The sequence below is a fragment of the Dryobates pubescens genome, chromosome 39, assembly GCF_014839835.1.
Source record: "Dryobates pubescens isolate bDryPub1 chromosome 39, bDryPub1.pri, whole genome shotgun sequence".
Lineage (NCBI taxonomy): Eukaryota > Metazoa > Chordata > Aves > Piciformes > Picidae > Dryobates > Dryobates pubescens.
In genome coordinates, this window is record NC_071650.1 from 164915 (window position 1) to 179054 (window position 14140).

The following is a 14140-nucleotide window of genomic DNA, read 5'->3' on the forward strand; positions in this document are numbered from 1 at the left end:
ATGTCCCCGGTGGCTTTGCTGTGCTATGGCCCTAGTCCCACAGCTCCACTGCCACTGCAGCAGGAAGGGTGGAGTGGAGAATGTTGTGGCTGAGGAAGCATCTAAAGAAGTGGACTGAAAGCAGGAGAATGGAAGGTCCCTGAGACTAAAGGCTGGAATAAGCTGGAGGACTGAAAGAACATCAAGTCCAGGGGGAAGGGTTCTGCACCAGGAGGCTGCTGAACACTGCAACAAGTTGTCCAGGGAGGTGGTTGTGGCCCTGTCCCTGGAGACAGGGCTCTGGGCAACCTGATCTAGTGGACGATGTCCCTGCTGAGTGTAGGGGGGCTTGGAGTGGATGATCTCTGGAGGTCACTTCCAACCCACACCAGTGTGATTCTAGGAGGAGATGCCCCAGCCAGAGGGGGCCTGCAGCTGCCCCTAGCAGGGGGATTCAGCAGCACCAGGAACCCCCAAACACACCCACCCCTCCTGTGCCCCACCGATGGCCCCAGAACTGCACAGACCCCTCCCACAACAGCACAGACGCCACCCACCGACCCTACACACCTTCCCTGTGCCCCACAGCCACCCCTAGACCCCCCCCCCCCGAACTGCCCAGACCACCTCCAACACCAGAGACTCCCTCCCCAGCTACCCACAGCCCAACAGAGGTTGCCAGAATCACACAGACCCCTCCAGAACTGCACAGAGCCCCTCTCGGAAGCCCAGGACTCCCCACTCCAAACCTCTTGCCCCCTCCCCACACAACAGCCACACAGAGGCTCCCCCAGCACCACCAACTCCTACTGATACAGACATTAGATCACATAGATAAGTATATGGACAAGGCTAGGTATTAGGAGGAGGAGAGGTACTAGGCATATGTATTAGACTCAGTGTGAGGAGCCAAGTGTGTACTGCAGAACAGAGCAGCAAAGGCATTTCTGAACCTGACCTTGCAGCTCTTGGGTAAACTCTTCCAACCATTTCATAACAGGCAGCAGCAGGCCAGAGGAAGCAGCTCATCATCAGGATGATAAAGGAGCTCCTTAGCAAGCACCACATAAAGGAAAGTATCTGTTCAAGGCTAGGGGCTATGACACCTGGCAAGGAGGCAACGGAAGGACAAGCAGCCAAAGCAGTTCAGAGGTTCAAGGTGAAAAGCAGAGCTGTGAGGAAGACAACTTACTTCATCCTAGGACCCCTACTCCCCACCACCAGAGGGCTTCCCGCAGGCACAGAAGGAAGGAACGCTGGGGATGGACAATGCAAATGGCTTCTGAGAACTAATTCTCCTAACCCCCCCTTTAGTGGGATGGGAATGACCCTGTGTGGTTGGTTGGACACTACACAAACCCCTCAGTGGCACTGCGTGGTGTGCAGGCTCTGGGCAGCAATGCCTCAGCCCCCCAGGACGCCCATCCCCCCCTCAGGATCCCCCCTCAGCCCCACACACTCCCTCACCCCCTGGCAGCCGGCACCAAGGGGACACAGAGCAGGAGGAGAGCTTGGGGCAGCCCTTGGGGCTTGGCTCAGGAGCTGCTGGGGCACAGCAGCGCTCCGTAAGGCTGTGGGGTGGGGGTGGGGCAGTTATGGGGGGAGAGGAAGGTTGTGGGGCTGGGGCTGGCCTGTGGGGTAGGGGAGGGGCAGTCGGGGGGGGGGTCTGCCAGGGGCTGAGGGTTGCAGTCAGGATCCTTTGGGGCTCATGGGGGAAATCCTGTGGCAGGGGCTGGGGAGGGTCTGGAGCATTTGGGGGTTGCATGGGGCCTGGCTGACCATGGCACTCTGGGTGGGGCAGGAGCCACCCGGGCACCACAGGCCCCTGATGTGTCCCCAGCTGTGCCCCCACCCAGCAGCAGCTGCAGGAGGGGCTGGGGGTGCATCCTCCCCCTCCAGCCAGGACAACAAAGGCTCAAGGCCAAGGGAGAGAAGCTGAAGCTGGCAGCCAGCAAAGACAGTCTGGGGGGGCTGGGAGGGGTGCTCGGGGGGGGCTGTGGGTTTGGGGTGAGGCTGACACCTCCTTAACCTCCCTGCCCAGCTCTGCAGAAGGCCCAGCACGAGGGGCAGGCACTGTGCTGCCAGCCCAAGGGCTGAGGCAGGAGCACCCCTGGCTGCTGGCCCAGCACAGCCAGCTGCAGGCACTGGCAGGCTGGGGAGGGGATAAAGCCTGAACCCCCCAGACAGCCTCCCCCAACTCCCTGTGCCCCCCCAGGCAGCCCACGCTGGACCCTGCCACAAGCAGGAGGAGCCAAGGCCCAGCCCATAATGCCCCCAGGGAAACCACAACAGCAGCCTGAGAGCTCACAGTGCCTCCCTGGGACCCTCAGTTACCATCCTGCACCCCAAAACTATCCCAAAGGAACCAAGGATGTCCCCAAAGGAGTCCCCAGGTGGAGCTGAGGGAAGAACAGGAGGGTACTAAAATGTTGCTGCCCCATCTCTCTTCTTCACCCCTAGACAGGAAGGGCTCAAAACAGTGCTGCTCAGAATCCCTCCAGACCCGCCAAGTCCTGGGGTGGGGTCCTTTTCCACCACCTGGAGCTCGGAGACCATTTTCAGTTCCTTTGGGACACTTTTGGGGTGCCAGGGGTGTACCTGAGGGTCCCAGGCAGGCATTTTGGGGTCCCAGGCTGTTTTTTGGTTCCTAAGAGGGCAGTTCAGGCTCCTGGGTTCTCACTTTGGTGTGCTGGGGGACCATTCTGAGCTCCAGGAGGCATTTTGGGCTGTGCCTTTGCTCCTCCTGCTTGGGGCAGGGGCCAGCCTGGGCAGCCCAGGGGGGCAGAGGGTGTCCGGGGAGGCTGTTGGGGGCTGGATCTCCCCCCACACCCTCCCGGACCCCGCAGCTAGCCGTGCTGGAGCAGCAGGGAAAGCATCAAAGTCTCCTGCAGCCTCCCCGGGGCCTGCTTGCTGCCCTCCATGCAGCGCCCCCGGGGGCCTGGCCGCGCCCTGCCGCCTGCTGCCCGCGGCCTGGCCGGAGGCGCCCAGCGCGGCCTGCGGCCACACAGCCTCAGCAGCGCCGCAGGAGACTGCGGCAGCCAGGGGCAGCCGGGCCCCGCCGACCCCCACCCGGCCCCAGGAGCCCCCTCACCCCAGGGGAGCAGGAGCCCAGCCACAGCTTTCCCCCGAGCGTCCCAAAGGATCCAGACCACAGCCCTCAGCCCCAGGGGATCGCAACCCCGAGCCCAGGCTGCCTCCCTCCGCCCCAGGGCTCCCCCCCGCCCCGGGCACACAAAGGCGACGCAGAGCAGGAGGCCGAGGCCGAGCTCGGAGCTCAGGAAGCTGCCGACCGCCGGCCCCGGCAGGCTCCCGGGGCCTGGCCGAGCAGAGGCCGCAGCGGCCGAGGCTCCCCCTCGGCCCCCAGAAGGCTCCAAGGCCTCAGCTCCCGGCGCGGCCCCGGGGCTCAAGGATCTCGCAGCGTGCTCCCGGGCCCGCCCAGCCCCTGCCCCGCTCCGCTCCGCTCCCGCCGCCCTCAGCGCTCCCCGGCCCCTGCCGCAGCTCACGATCCGGCAGCTGCCGCTCGCCCGCCAGCACCTCCGGCGCTTCTCCCGCGCTGCGGCACCGGGGCCGCTCCCCACGGGGCAGCGCCAATGGCGGCCGCGGCCGGCAGCGGCAGCTCCTCGCTGTGCCTCGGCAGCGCCCAGGGGGAGGAGCTGCCGCGCTCCCGGCGGCTCCCATTGGCTGTTGCGCCCAGCTGTGGGCGGAACTTGCTTCCCGGCCCCGGCGCTGCTGCCGCTCCGCCTCCCACGCGGCCGCCGCATGCGGAAGGGCCGGGCCGGGGTCTCCAGCGCAGCGCTCTCTGCTCGCCCAGGCCCCGGGAGCCTGCCGGGGCCGGCGCTCGGCAGCTTCCTGTGCTCCGCGCTCGGCCTCGGCCTCCTGCTCTGCGTCGCCTTTGCTCGGCTGCCCGGTGAGGTGAGGGAGTCTCTGGGGCTGACGCGGGGGGTCCTTGAGTTGGGATCGAAATCCCCTGCAGCTGAGGAGGGGATCCTGAGGTGGGGATCGGAATGGCCGGGGGCTCAGGGCTGGGTCGTGGGGTGGGGATCAGGGAGTGGGGTGTGCGGGCTTGGGGGTCGCTCGGGTTGGTGAAGGGGTTGTGGGGTAGGGGTCGGTGGGGCTCGGGGGAGCCTCTGTGGGGTTGCAGGGGGAATCATCCGTGGGGGTTGGGCTGGGGGCTCCTGGGGACATGCGAGGGGCGGTGTGGGGCAGGGGGGAGGTGTGTAGGGTGAGTGGGTGGCGGCTGTGCTGTTGTGGGAGGGGTGTGCGCGGCTGTGGGGCCATCGGTGGGGCTGGGGAGGCCTGGGTGTGTTTCGGGGTTCCTTGTGCTGCTGTGCTGCTGAATCCCCCTGCTAGGAGCAGCTGCAGGCCCCCTTTGGCTGCTGCTGGGTTGCAGGCGGAGCCACTGGTGGGCTGCAGGGGGCTGCCCCTGTGTCCCTGTCCCCCTCGGCTCCCTGCTGCCCTGGCAGCAGAGCTGAGCCGCAGCGGCGCTGTGGGGGCTGCTGTGGCCAGGAGAGGTGGTGGGCAGCGTGGGGGCTGGGTCGCAGGAGAGGCTCCTGTGGGGGGAGCGCTGGGGGTTTGGAGCCTTTGTGCCGGCAGCTGCCGGGCGGATGCTGTGCTCAAGGGCAGCGCCTTGGTTCCGTGCAGGAGCTGCTGCAGCAGGTGGCAGAATTGCAGCAGCTGCTGGTGTGGGAAGGGCCAGGGCCTGCCCCTGCCGCCCTGTGCTGGCCTTGGCCTTAGCCTTAGCCTGGGAGCAGGGCTGGAGGTGCCCCCTGGGCACAGCCCCATGTGGGGCAGGCTGGAGGTCAGCAGTGCTGGGGAGAGGGGCAGGCTGCAGTGCTCTGGCACAGCCTTTGCCCCAGCTGGGCGCTGCCCCCAGCCAGGATTGGTCCCTGTTGGTGTCCTGGCAGAGGAGAGGGCCCCAGTGGCAGCCTGCAGCAGAAGAGAGAGGGTTCAGGGGGTGCTGGGTGTGCTCTGGCAGCACCAGGCCTGGCTCCTCCTGCCCCACAGCCCCTGCCTCCTCACCTCTGTGCCTGCACACAAGTTGTACACAGTTAGTGCACACTGAGCTGCTCCATCCTCATGCTGGTTCCTGCTCGTTTACATTCAGCTGCTCTTGTCCACACCTGGCAGTGTCTTCTGCCAGTAGGCTTGGGAGGCTCTTCCTCATGGTTGCATTTTTCCTTTCCACCTCTGCTCTTCTGGTTGGTTTTTTCCTGTTTTTCTGCTCTCACCTGCAGGAAGGAGCTGGGCTGCCCCTGGCCTGTTTCCTGTTATGTGTACATGGCCTTACATAAGCATTGCCTGCCCTTCAGGATTGCACTGTTGCTTGACAGCTTCCTTCCTGCACGCCAAGGAGCCCTCTAGCTTCTAAATCCACAGAGCAAAGTTCCTGTCTTCCCCTCTTTCAGTTCACAAGTGAGAAGCACATCTGCATCCAAGCCCTGTCCCTCAGATCTCTTGGTTTCCATAAATTCCTTAAGTTCCTGATACTGTGGCTTCCCTCCCTTGGTTCAGTTCCTGTTGTGCTGCTTCCCTCCCTTGGTTCAGTTCCTGTTGTGCTGCTTCCCTCCCTTGGTTCAGTTCCTGTTGTGCTGCTTCCCTCCCTTGGTTCAGTTCCTGTTGTGCTGCTTCCCTCCCTTGGTTCAGTTCCTGTTGTGCTGCTGCCCTCCCTTGGTTCAGTTCCTGTTGTGCTGCTTCCCTCCCTTGGTTCAGTTCCTGTTGTGCTGCTTCCCTCCCGTGGTTCAGTTCCTGTTGTGCTGCTTCCCTCCCTTGGTTCAGTTCCTGTCGTTCTGCTGCTTCCCTCCCTTGGTTCAGTTCCTGTTGTGCTGCTTCCCTCCCTTGGTTCAGTTCCTGTTGTGCTGCTTCCCTCCCTTGGTTCAGTTCCTGTCGTTCTGCTGCTTCCCTCCCTTGGTTCAGTTCCTGTTGTGCTGCTTCCCTCCCTTGGTTCAGTTCCTGTTGTGCTGCTTCCCTCCCTTGGTTCAGTTCCTGTCGTTCTGCTGCTTCCCTCCCTTGGTTCAGTTCCTGTTCTGCTGCTTCCCTCCCTTGCTTCAGTTCCTGTCATTCTGCTGCTTCCCTCCCTTGGTTCTTTTCCTGTCCTGCTCAGTGCACCACAGTGCCATTGAATTATCAGGGATCAGAGCCTATAACTATTCTGGGGGTCACTGGTGGATCTCAAGAGTTGACTAAAGTAGAGGTTGATGTAAGTTTAACTGATAAACAGTGGCAGAAGCATCCTGTGGTGACAGGACCTGACGCACCTTGTATTTTGGGAATTGATTTTCTGAGGGAAGGGCGTTTCAAAGGCCCTAGCGGTTACCAATGGGCTTTGGGAGTAGCATCTGCAGAAGCTGATGGACAAAAATTGAAGCTGTCTGTTAGACCTGAGCTTTCTGATGAATCTGCAGTTGTGGGACAACACAAGATACAGGACATTAAATAGCCGGTTGCTTCTCAGACTGTGCATCACAGACAATGCAGAACCAACCAGACTCTTTGTTGCCCATTCAGAATCTGATTCGTCAGTTGGAGAGTCAGAAAGTCATCAGCAAAACTCATTCACATTGCCACAGCCCAGTGCGGCCTGTGCGAAAGCCGAATGGAGACTGGCGTCTGACAGTGGACTACCGAGCCCTGAATGAAGTAACCCCGCCTCGGAGTGCAGCAGTACCAGACATGATGGAACTCCAGTACGAGCTGGAATCCAAGGAGGCCAAATGGTATGCTACCATAGACATTGCTAATGCCTTCTTCTCTATTCCCATAGCAGAGGAATGCAGGCCTCAGTTTGCCTTCACCTGGAGAGATCGCCAGTGTCAAGCACCTGTCATGCAGTGATCCACGATGCCCTGGAGAGAGGTGGTGCTCCAGAACACATCCAGTTCATCGATGATATCATCGTCTGGGGTAAAACTGCTGAAGAAGTCTTTGAGAAAGGTAACAAAACCATTGACATTCTCTTGAGAGCTCTTTGGCCATTGAGTGAGACAAGGTGAAAGGACCTGCCAGAGAGATCCAGTTTCTGGGAGTGCGGTGGCAGGATGGACGCCAACACATTCCAGTGGATGTGGTAAATAGAGCCTCTACCATGGCAAATCCCACGAACACGCAAGAAACTCTACGTTTCTTGGGGATAGTGGGATTTTGGAGACTGCACATCCCTGGATACAGTCAGATTGTGAAACCTCTGTATGATGTCACTCGAAAGAGAAACAGTTTCCACTGGGGACCTGAACAACAAGCAGCCTTTGACCAGATGAAGCAAGAGGTAGTTCAAGCAATGGGTCTGGGACCTGTCCGAGATGGTCCTGACATTAAGAACGTTTTGTACACGGCTGCAAGTGACAATGGTCCAACCTGGTGCCTGTGGCAAAGAGCTCCAGGTGAGACACGTGGACGACCTCTTGGTTTCTGGAGTCGAGGTTACAGAGGTTCAGAGGCTAATTATACTCCAACAGAGAAAGCCCTTGTGGTATGGTGGCAGATGGTCCAAGTATGGTGAAGCTTGGCAGATTGACTGTAGTCACTCTGCCACATTCTCGTTCTGGTCAGCAATACGTGCTTACTATGGTAGAGGCAAACACTGGATGGTTGGAAACTTGCCCAGTTCCACATGCAACTGCACGCAGCACCATTCTCGGTCTGGAGAGACAGATCCTGTGGAGACACGGAACTCCAGAGAGGATTGAGTCAGACAACGGAACTCATTTCAAAAACAATCTTATAAAGAGCTGGGCCAAAGAGCACGGCCTTGAGTGGATATTCCATATTCCCTACTATGCGCCAGCTGCAGGGAAGATTGAGCACTACAACGGTTTGCTGAAGACCACTCTCAAAGCCATGGGAGGTGGATCTTTGAAAAGCTGGGAAAAACATTTAGCACAAGCAACCTGGCTGGTGAATAGCAGAGGTTCAGTGAGCCGAGCTGGACCGGCACGTTCAGATCTGCTGCAGAAAGTAGAAGGTGATAGAGTTCCTGTTGTTAGAGAAAAGAACCTGTTAGGTAAAACTGTTTGGGTATTTTCTCCCTCAGGAGAGGTTAAACCTGTCCAAGGGGTGGTTTCAGCTGAAGGTCCTGGTCACACTTATTGGGTAATGCAAGAGAATGGTGAAATTCAGTGTATTCCACAAAGGAATTTAACTTTAGCTGAGAGAGTTTAATTTCAGAGTGTTGTACAGATACATTGTGCCCAAAGGAAGAATCCCTGAGGAATCTACCGTGCACGAACCCTGAGAGCCCTGAGTCAGCTGAGAGTCCCTGATTCTTTCCTTCACTTCATCTGTGAGGAGACAAACTGTTTTCTGTTTTCTTGTTTCCTGATTTTCTTGGACTTCTGAATCATCTACATCTGAGGAGAGCCGGAATGGGCTATGAACTTTACTTATGAATTGCAGATACTGTTTTAAATTAGATGGACAGTGCTAACAGCCAATGAAATTGTTCAGAAGGGGTGGATTGTGACAGTTTTAGGCTGTGCCTTTAAGAGAAGGACGGCTGCAGCATTCTGTAGCTGAAATGTTTAGGTGTAAAAAGGAAAACAAAGATAATTCTAAACTAGTTTCATTGGCAGATCTGTAGCCTGTAACTTTTAAGAACTTGCAGTCTGTGACTGGCCTGAGTGCATGTCGCTGACCTTGGACTGATGAGATAAGAACCTAACTTCCCTAACAAAGCTTTGCACTAATGAAATTTCCCTTCATACCCATTTCTTTCTCCCCCACATTTTCCATCTAGTTAGCTTAACAAGTAAGGGTGAAAGAGAGGGGTTTAGGGGCAACCCGGGGGCGATTCTCCTCGGGAGGGTGTTTCTGTGTTACGTTCTTTCCTGTATATTTGTGCATATACTGTAAATACTGTATACTGTGTATATATTCATTGCATTTCATTCTGCTTGTAAAATACAGCTTTTCATTTGCTTCTCTGACTGACTCTAGTTGTGCTTTACGTGGTGGGAGGATTAAACCTTCACACTACCACACCATTTTGGTGGGTGCAGAGAGCACAGCCTTCCACCTCCGAGTAGCCACCATTATGCCTTCAGTCCCTATTTGCTCTCTCTGTGCCTGTTAGCCTGCCTGTACCAATGGCCAGGCACTCCCAGCTGTCTGGCCAAGCCCCCGCCTCTCACACAGCACTCACTGGGTTGCAACTACCGGTTGCAAGGCTGCTGCCTCGCAGCTCGCAGTCTGAGAGCCTCTGCTGGTGTTGTCAGGTTTAAATCTCCTGTGGCTTCTCTGGGAATGCCCCCAGCCATGTCACCCTGTCAGTCAACCTTGCACGAGCTTCTGAGTTGGGTCTGGTTGCCTCTCCCCTTTCTCCTATCTCTTCTAAAGATCTCAGCAGAGCTTGGAGCCAGATGGTACTGATGCAGGTGCCTTGCACCTCCCAGTCTGAGTATAAGGTTCTGGTGCCTTCCAGGAGACTTTTGGAGCTCAGCCCATGGGGCAGGTTACATGAGAAAGGCTTCCTGCTCGGGGGAGAAGCCTTGCTGCCAAGGTTCACAGGGCATGGCAAAATGCCTTCTCTGCGAGGCAGGGGTGTGACTAGCTCTGAGGCTCACAGGGTTCAGCCAGGATGGCTGCTAGTCCGGACAAAGCGATGTCCCCGCTCAGGGGCTGTAGCAGCCCAGGACAGGTAGCCTACATGGGCTACATCGGTTCCCTCATTCAGCAACAGGTCAGGTGACGGCTGGCTCTGTCCGTGGGACACGGGGTATGGTTTGTGGGGCTGGCACACACTGTGGCATCGTCCACAGCTAGGCAATGGCTGTGTGCCAGGCAAATGGCAGCAGTCGGCAGCAAAGCACTCGGGAACGCTGGTTGTAGCCCTGAGCAAAGCAGACCTTCGGCAACACAGTGCATGGGGCAAACATGAGCACAAATATGGGGCGTGGGCACAGGCACGAGCACAGGCACTTGCTTACCCAAAGAACCCCTAATGAACATTTGCCACAATGAATACTGGTCCATTGAGCAACTTTGTAAACAGAGTAATTAACCAATGGTGTGGTGTTTTACAAAATACAGTATAAGCATGCGTCGTGAACGAGGCAAGCACGAGTAAATCATGTGAACTTTGTTTACCACAGAGGTGGCAAACATGCCTAGGCAGGTTGTTTACCTGGACTCACGGATACCATTGCCTCTTGTTAATTTGGCACCAAAATCCCCCCACTCCAGAAGGGAGGGGGAAGAGGGGGTTTGAGCAAACATGTCCTGACAATATTGGGGACATGATTTTGGACATGAGCATCATTCACCACGCCAGTTCAGGACAGGACTTGACTTTCCCTGCTGCTATCCGCTGAGGATCCATAGGTGATAAAACACAAGCACATCCCTTTCCTACAGTAACGAATCTCCTGGCCTTTCCTAGGCCAAGGCTCTCTCTCGGATGCACCAGAAAATTACCCAACCTTTTTTGGTCTTTCCCCCAACATAGTCCTTATATTAAAGCACTATTACTAACACAAAACCCAAAACCATTCTGTAGTATACTTGTTCTAAATTCTTATGCTAACACCCAAAACCTATGTTCAAATCAAGCCATTGAGTTAACCTCTGAAGAAAAGCAAGAACGAGTTTATGTTACACAGAGCTCTTCTGGAATGTCTGCACACAGGAAAAAGTCCCAAATCATTCAAATGAGAAGAGAACCATTGACCTCTGAACTCCCAAACAACTTTGAAGGAAGATGTCTCCAAACTTCTTTTATTACAATTCCTCCACCCCTATAACTTCTTATTTGTTCAGTACCACCAGTACCACTATTTCACTCTGATCAGCTGCTATCACCTTTATTATTGCCAGGACCACTCCTGGCACTATTGCCATTATCTGCTTTTATGACTTAAAAGCATTTATCCTGTATTATCCATTCCCCCCCATATCATTCCTTTCAGGATATAACTTAGATATCATTATAATTATTAATTACCATATTGTATGCTAATTAAGGACCAATTATCCTATTTTATCATCATTACTGCCTGCTTATAACATTTGATTAGAATTCCTTATTACTTAAAATATTTTATTATAATTAACTAACAAATGCCCCCAGCATTTGGGCTTGTCTGAAACAAAAGCAAACAATACAGGAGTTTGGGAACTTTGGTTGCTTATTGACTCAACTGGGCAATGGACAGGCTTTTGTTTAGCCCAGGGAGACCCAAAGCATTGGGGAAGAGACAGAGAAACCCTGGCAAAGTCAGCCCAGCTCCAGTGGCAGTTCTGGCAGTGCCAACTCATGACTGTCATTATTCTCATCACCACTAATTGGTGTTTAGAAGGGCAGGAGGTTTTTTTCCTACCGGAGCCTTCAGCCTTGGAGAAATTCAGTGAAAGAAAGGAGATTTTGGTTCAGACTGTTGCAAAGCCCCTCTTGGGAGTCACGCCTACCCCAACAGAATGTGTGTGGCACTATTTGTGCCTGTCCCCCAGTGTGGGCCTGTCAGTGGCATGAGTGCGGCAGTGCTTGGTGAGGTGACACTTCTGGGTGAATCTCTTGCCGCAGTCATGGCAGGTGTAGGGCTTCTCACCAGTGTGGGTGCGGTGGTGCACGGCCAGGTTGGAGCGTGTGAGGAAACTCTTGCCGCAGTCAGCACAGCCATATGGCTTCTCACCACTGTGGATGAGTTGGTGCTGGATCAATTTGGCGCTTGTGGTGAAGCTCTTGCCGCACTCTGCACAGGTGAAGGGCTTCTCTCCAGTGTGGATGCGGCAGTGAATATTCAGCTTGTAGCTGGAGTTGAAACTCTTGCCACAGTCAGCACAGGTGAAGGGCTTCTCTCCAGTGTGGATACGGCGGTGAATATTCAGAGTGGAGCTGCGGTTGAAACGCTTCCCACAGTCGGCACAGCTGTACGGCTTCTCACCAGTATGGGTGCGGCAGTGACGCATGAGAGTAGATCTGCAGATGAACCTCTTGCCACAATCAGTGCAGGTGAAGGGCTTCTCTCCAGTGTGGATACGGCAGTGAGTGTTCAGATGGAAGCTGCGGTTGAAACTCTTGCCGCAGTCAGCACAGGTGAAGGGCTTTTCTCCAGTGTGGATACGGCAGTGAATATTCAGCTTGTACCTGCAGTTGAAACTTTTGCCGCAGTCAGCACAGGTGAAGGACTTCTCTCCAGTGTGGATACAGCGGTGAGTGTTCAGGTGGAAGCTGCAGATGAAACTCTTGCCGCAGTCAGCACAGGTGAAGGCCTTCTCTCCAGTGTGGATGCGGCCGTGAATGTTCAGCTTGCATCTGCGGTTGAAACTCTTGCCACAGTCAGCACAGGTGAAGGGCTTCTCTCCAGTGTGGATACGGCGGTGAGTGTTCAGGTTGGAGCTGAATTTGAAACTCTTGCCACAGTCAGCACAGGTGAAGGGCTTCTCTCCAGTGTGGATACGGCGGTGAGTGTTCAGGTTGGAGCGGCGGTTGAAACTCTTGCCGCAGTCGGCACAGGTGAAGGGCTTCTCACCACTGTGGATGCGTCGGTGAATACTCAGAGCGGAGCTGCAGTTGAAACTCTTGCCGCAGTCGGCACAGCCATATGGCTTCTCACTGCTGTGGATGAGTTGGTGCCGGATGAATTGCGAGCTTGTTGTGAAGCTCTTCCCGCACTCTGCACAGGGGAACAGCTTCTCTCCAGTGTGGATACGGCGGTGAATGGCAAGGGTGGAGCTGTGCTTGAAGCTCTTGCCACAATTGGCGCAGTGGAACAGCCTCTCACCAGTGTGGACAAGACGATGAATGCTCAGGTTGGTGCTCTTGGTGAACCTCTTGCCACAGTCGGCACAGGAGAACAGCTTCTCTCCAGTGTGGATACGGCGATGAATGTTCAGGTCAGACCTGTAGCTGAAGGTCTTGCCACAGTCAGCGCAGCTGTACGGCGGCTCACCAATGTGCATGAGGCGGTGACAGATCAAAGAAGAGTTGAATCTGAAGCTCTTACCACAGTCAGCACAGGTGAAGGGCTTCTCTCCAGTGTGGATACGGCGATGACTGTTCAGGTGGGAGCTGCGGTTGAAGGTCTTGCTGCAGTCAGCACAGCTGTACAGCTTCTCACTGCTGTGGATGACTTGGTGTTGGATAAATGTTGACCTCAAGGTGAAGCTCTTGCCACACTCTGCACAGGTGAAGGGCTTCTCTCCAGTGTGGATACGACGGTGAGTATTCAGGGCGGAGCTGTAGTTGAAAGTCTTGCCGCAGTCAGCACAGACATATGGCTTCTCACCACTGTGAATGAGTTGGTGGTAGATGAATTTGGAGCTTGTGGTGAAGCTCTTGCCACACTCTGCACAGGGGAACAGCTTCTCTCCGGTGTGGATACGGCGGTGGATGGTGAGGGTGGAGCTGGTTTTGAAGCTCTTGCCACAGTCACCACAGATGAAGGACCAGGTGCCAGGGTGGGGGCAGTGGTGCTGCACTGGCTCTGAGCCAGATGGGAAGCTCTGCCCACACTCTGGGCACTGATTCAGCTGCTTGGGGGGCACTGATGAGGCTGCAGGTGCTTTGTCCTCATATACCTTCGCCTCCTCTTCTTTCTCATCCTGCTCATTTTCATTTTCATACTCATTATCATCATCGTTGTCATAGTCATTGTCCTCATAGTCATCATCCTCCATCTTGTCCTCTTCCTCCTCTTCCTTGGGGCTGCGATATGGCTGCTCCATCCTGGTCTCTGGGTTGTTCGTCTCCTCCCAGCTCTTGTCTGGGTCCTTCTCTGAGGCTATGCTGGTTGGGGAAGAGGTCACTTCCCTAGGGAAGATGGAAGCACCTGACTGCAGGAGCTCAAACCCTGAGATCCTGCCCTGCTCAGAACAGCCCTCAACAGTCAACACCTCCCAGCTCCAATATTTGGCTATGGCAAGCAATGGACCGGAACACTAAAGCCCCAGCCCCAGCCATGGTGGGGGAGTCAGACCTCTACTACCTGTGCTGAGACCCTGGCTTCCTGGGCTGGGAGTGATGAGACACCCCAGGACTTACACAGCAGTCTCATCCTCCCTGTTCCCAAGCCTGCCAGCACTGGCAGAGTGGTTCCTGGCCCAGGCTATACCTTTCAATCTCTCCTGCTTCAGACAACAGAGGCAGCAGTGCTGACCCTCATCAGCCTGGTGGGGTCCCAGACTCCCACCACAGCTGACATCAGTCAGAGCTCCCAGTGAGTGAGATGTGGTA

The 14140-nt window shown here is 55.8% G+C and overlaps 1 protein-coding gene across 1 annotated transcript in view; it reads right to left on the reverse strand.

Annotated features, from left to right (window-relative positions):
- Positions 1-14140, reverse strand: part of LOC104307942 (uncharacterized) — a 70061-nt gene that overhangs the window by 18421 nt on the left and 37500 nt on the right. Inside the window, exon 6 of the mRNA XM_054177303.1 lies at positions 11465-13352. Coding sequence (XP_054033278.1) covers positions 11465-13352 — 1888 coding nt within the window. The remainder of the gene's footprint in view (positions 1-11464; positions 13353-14140) is intronic.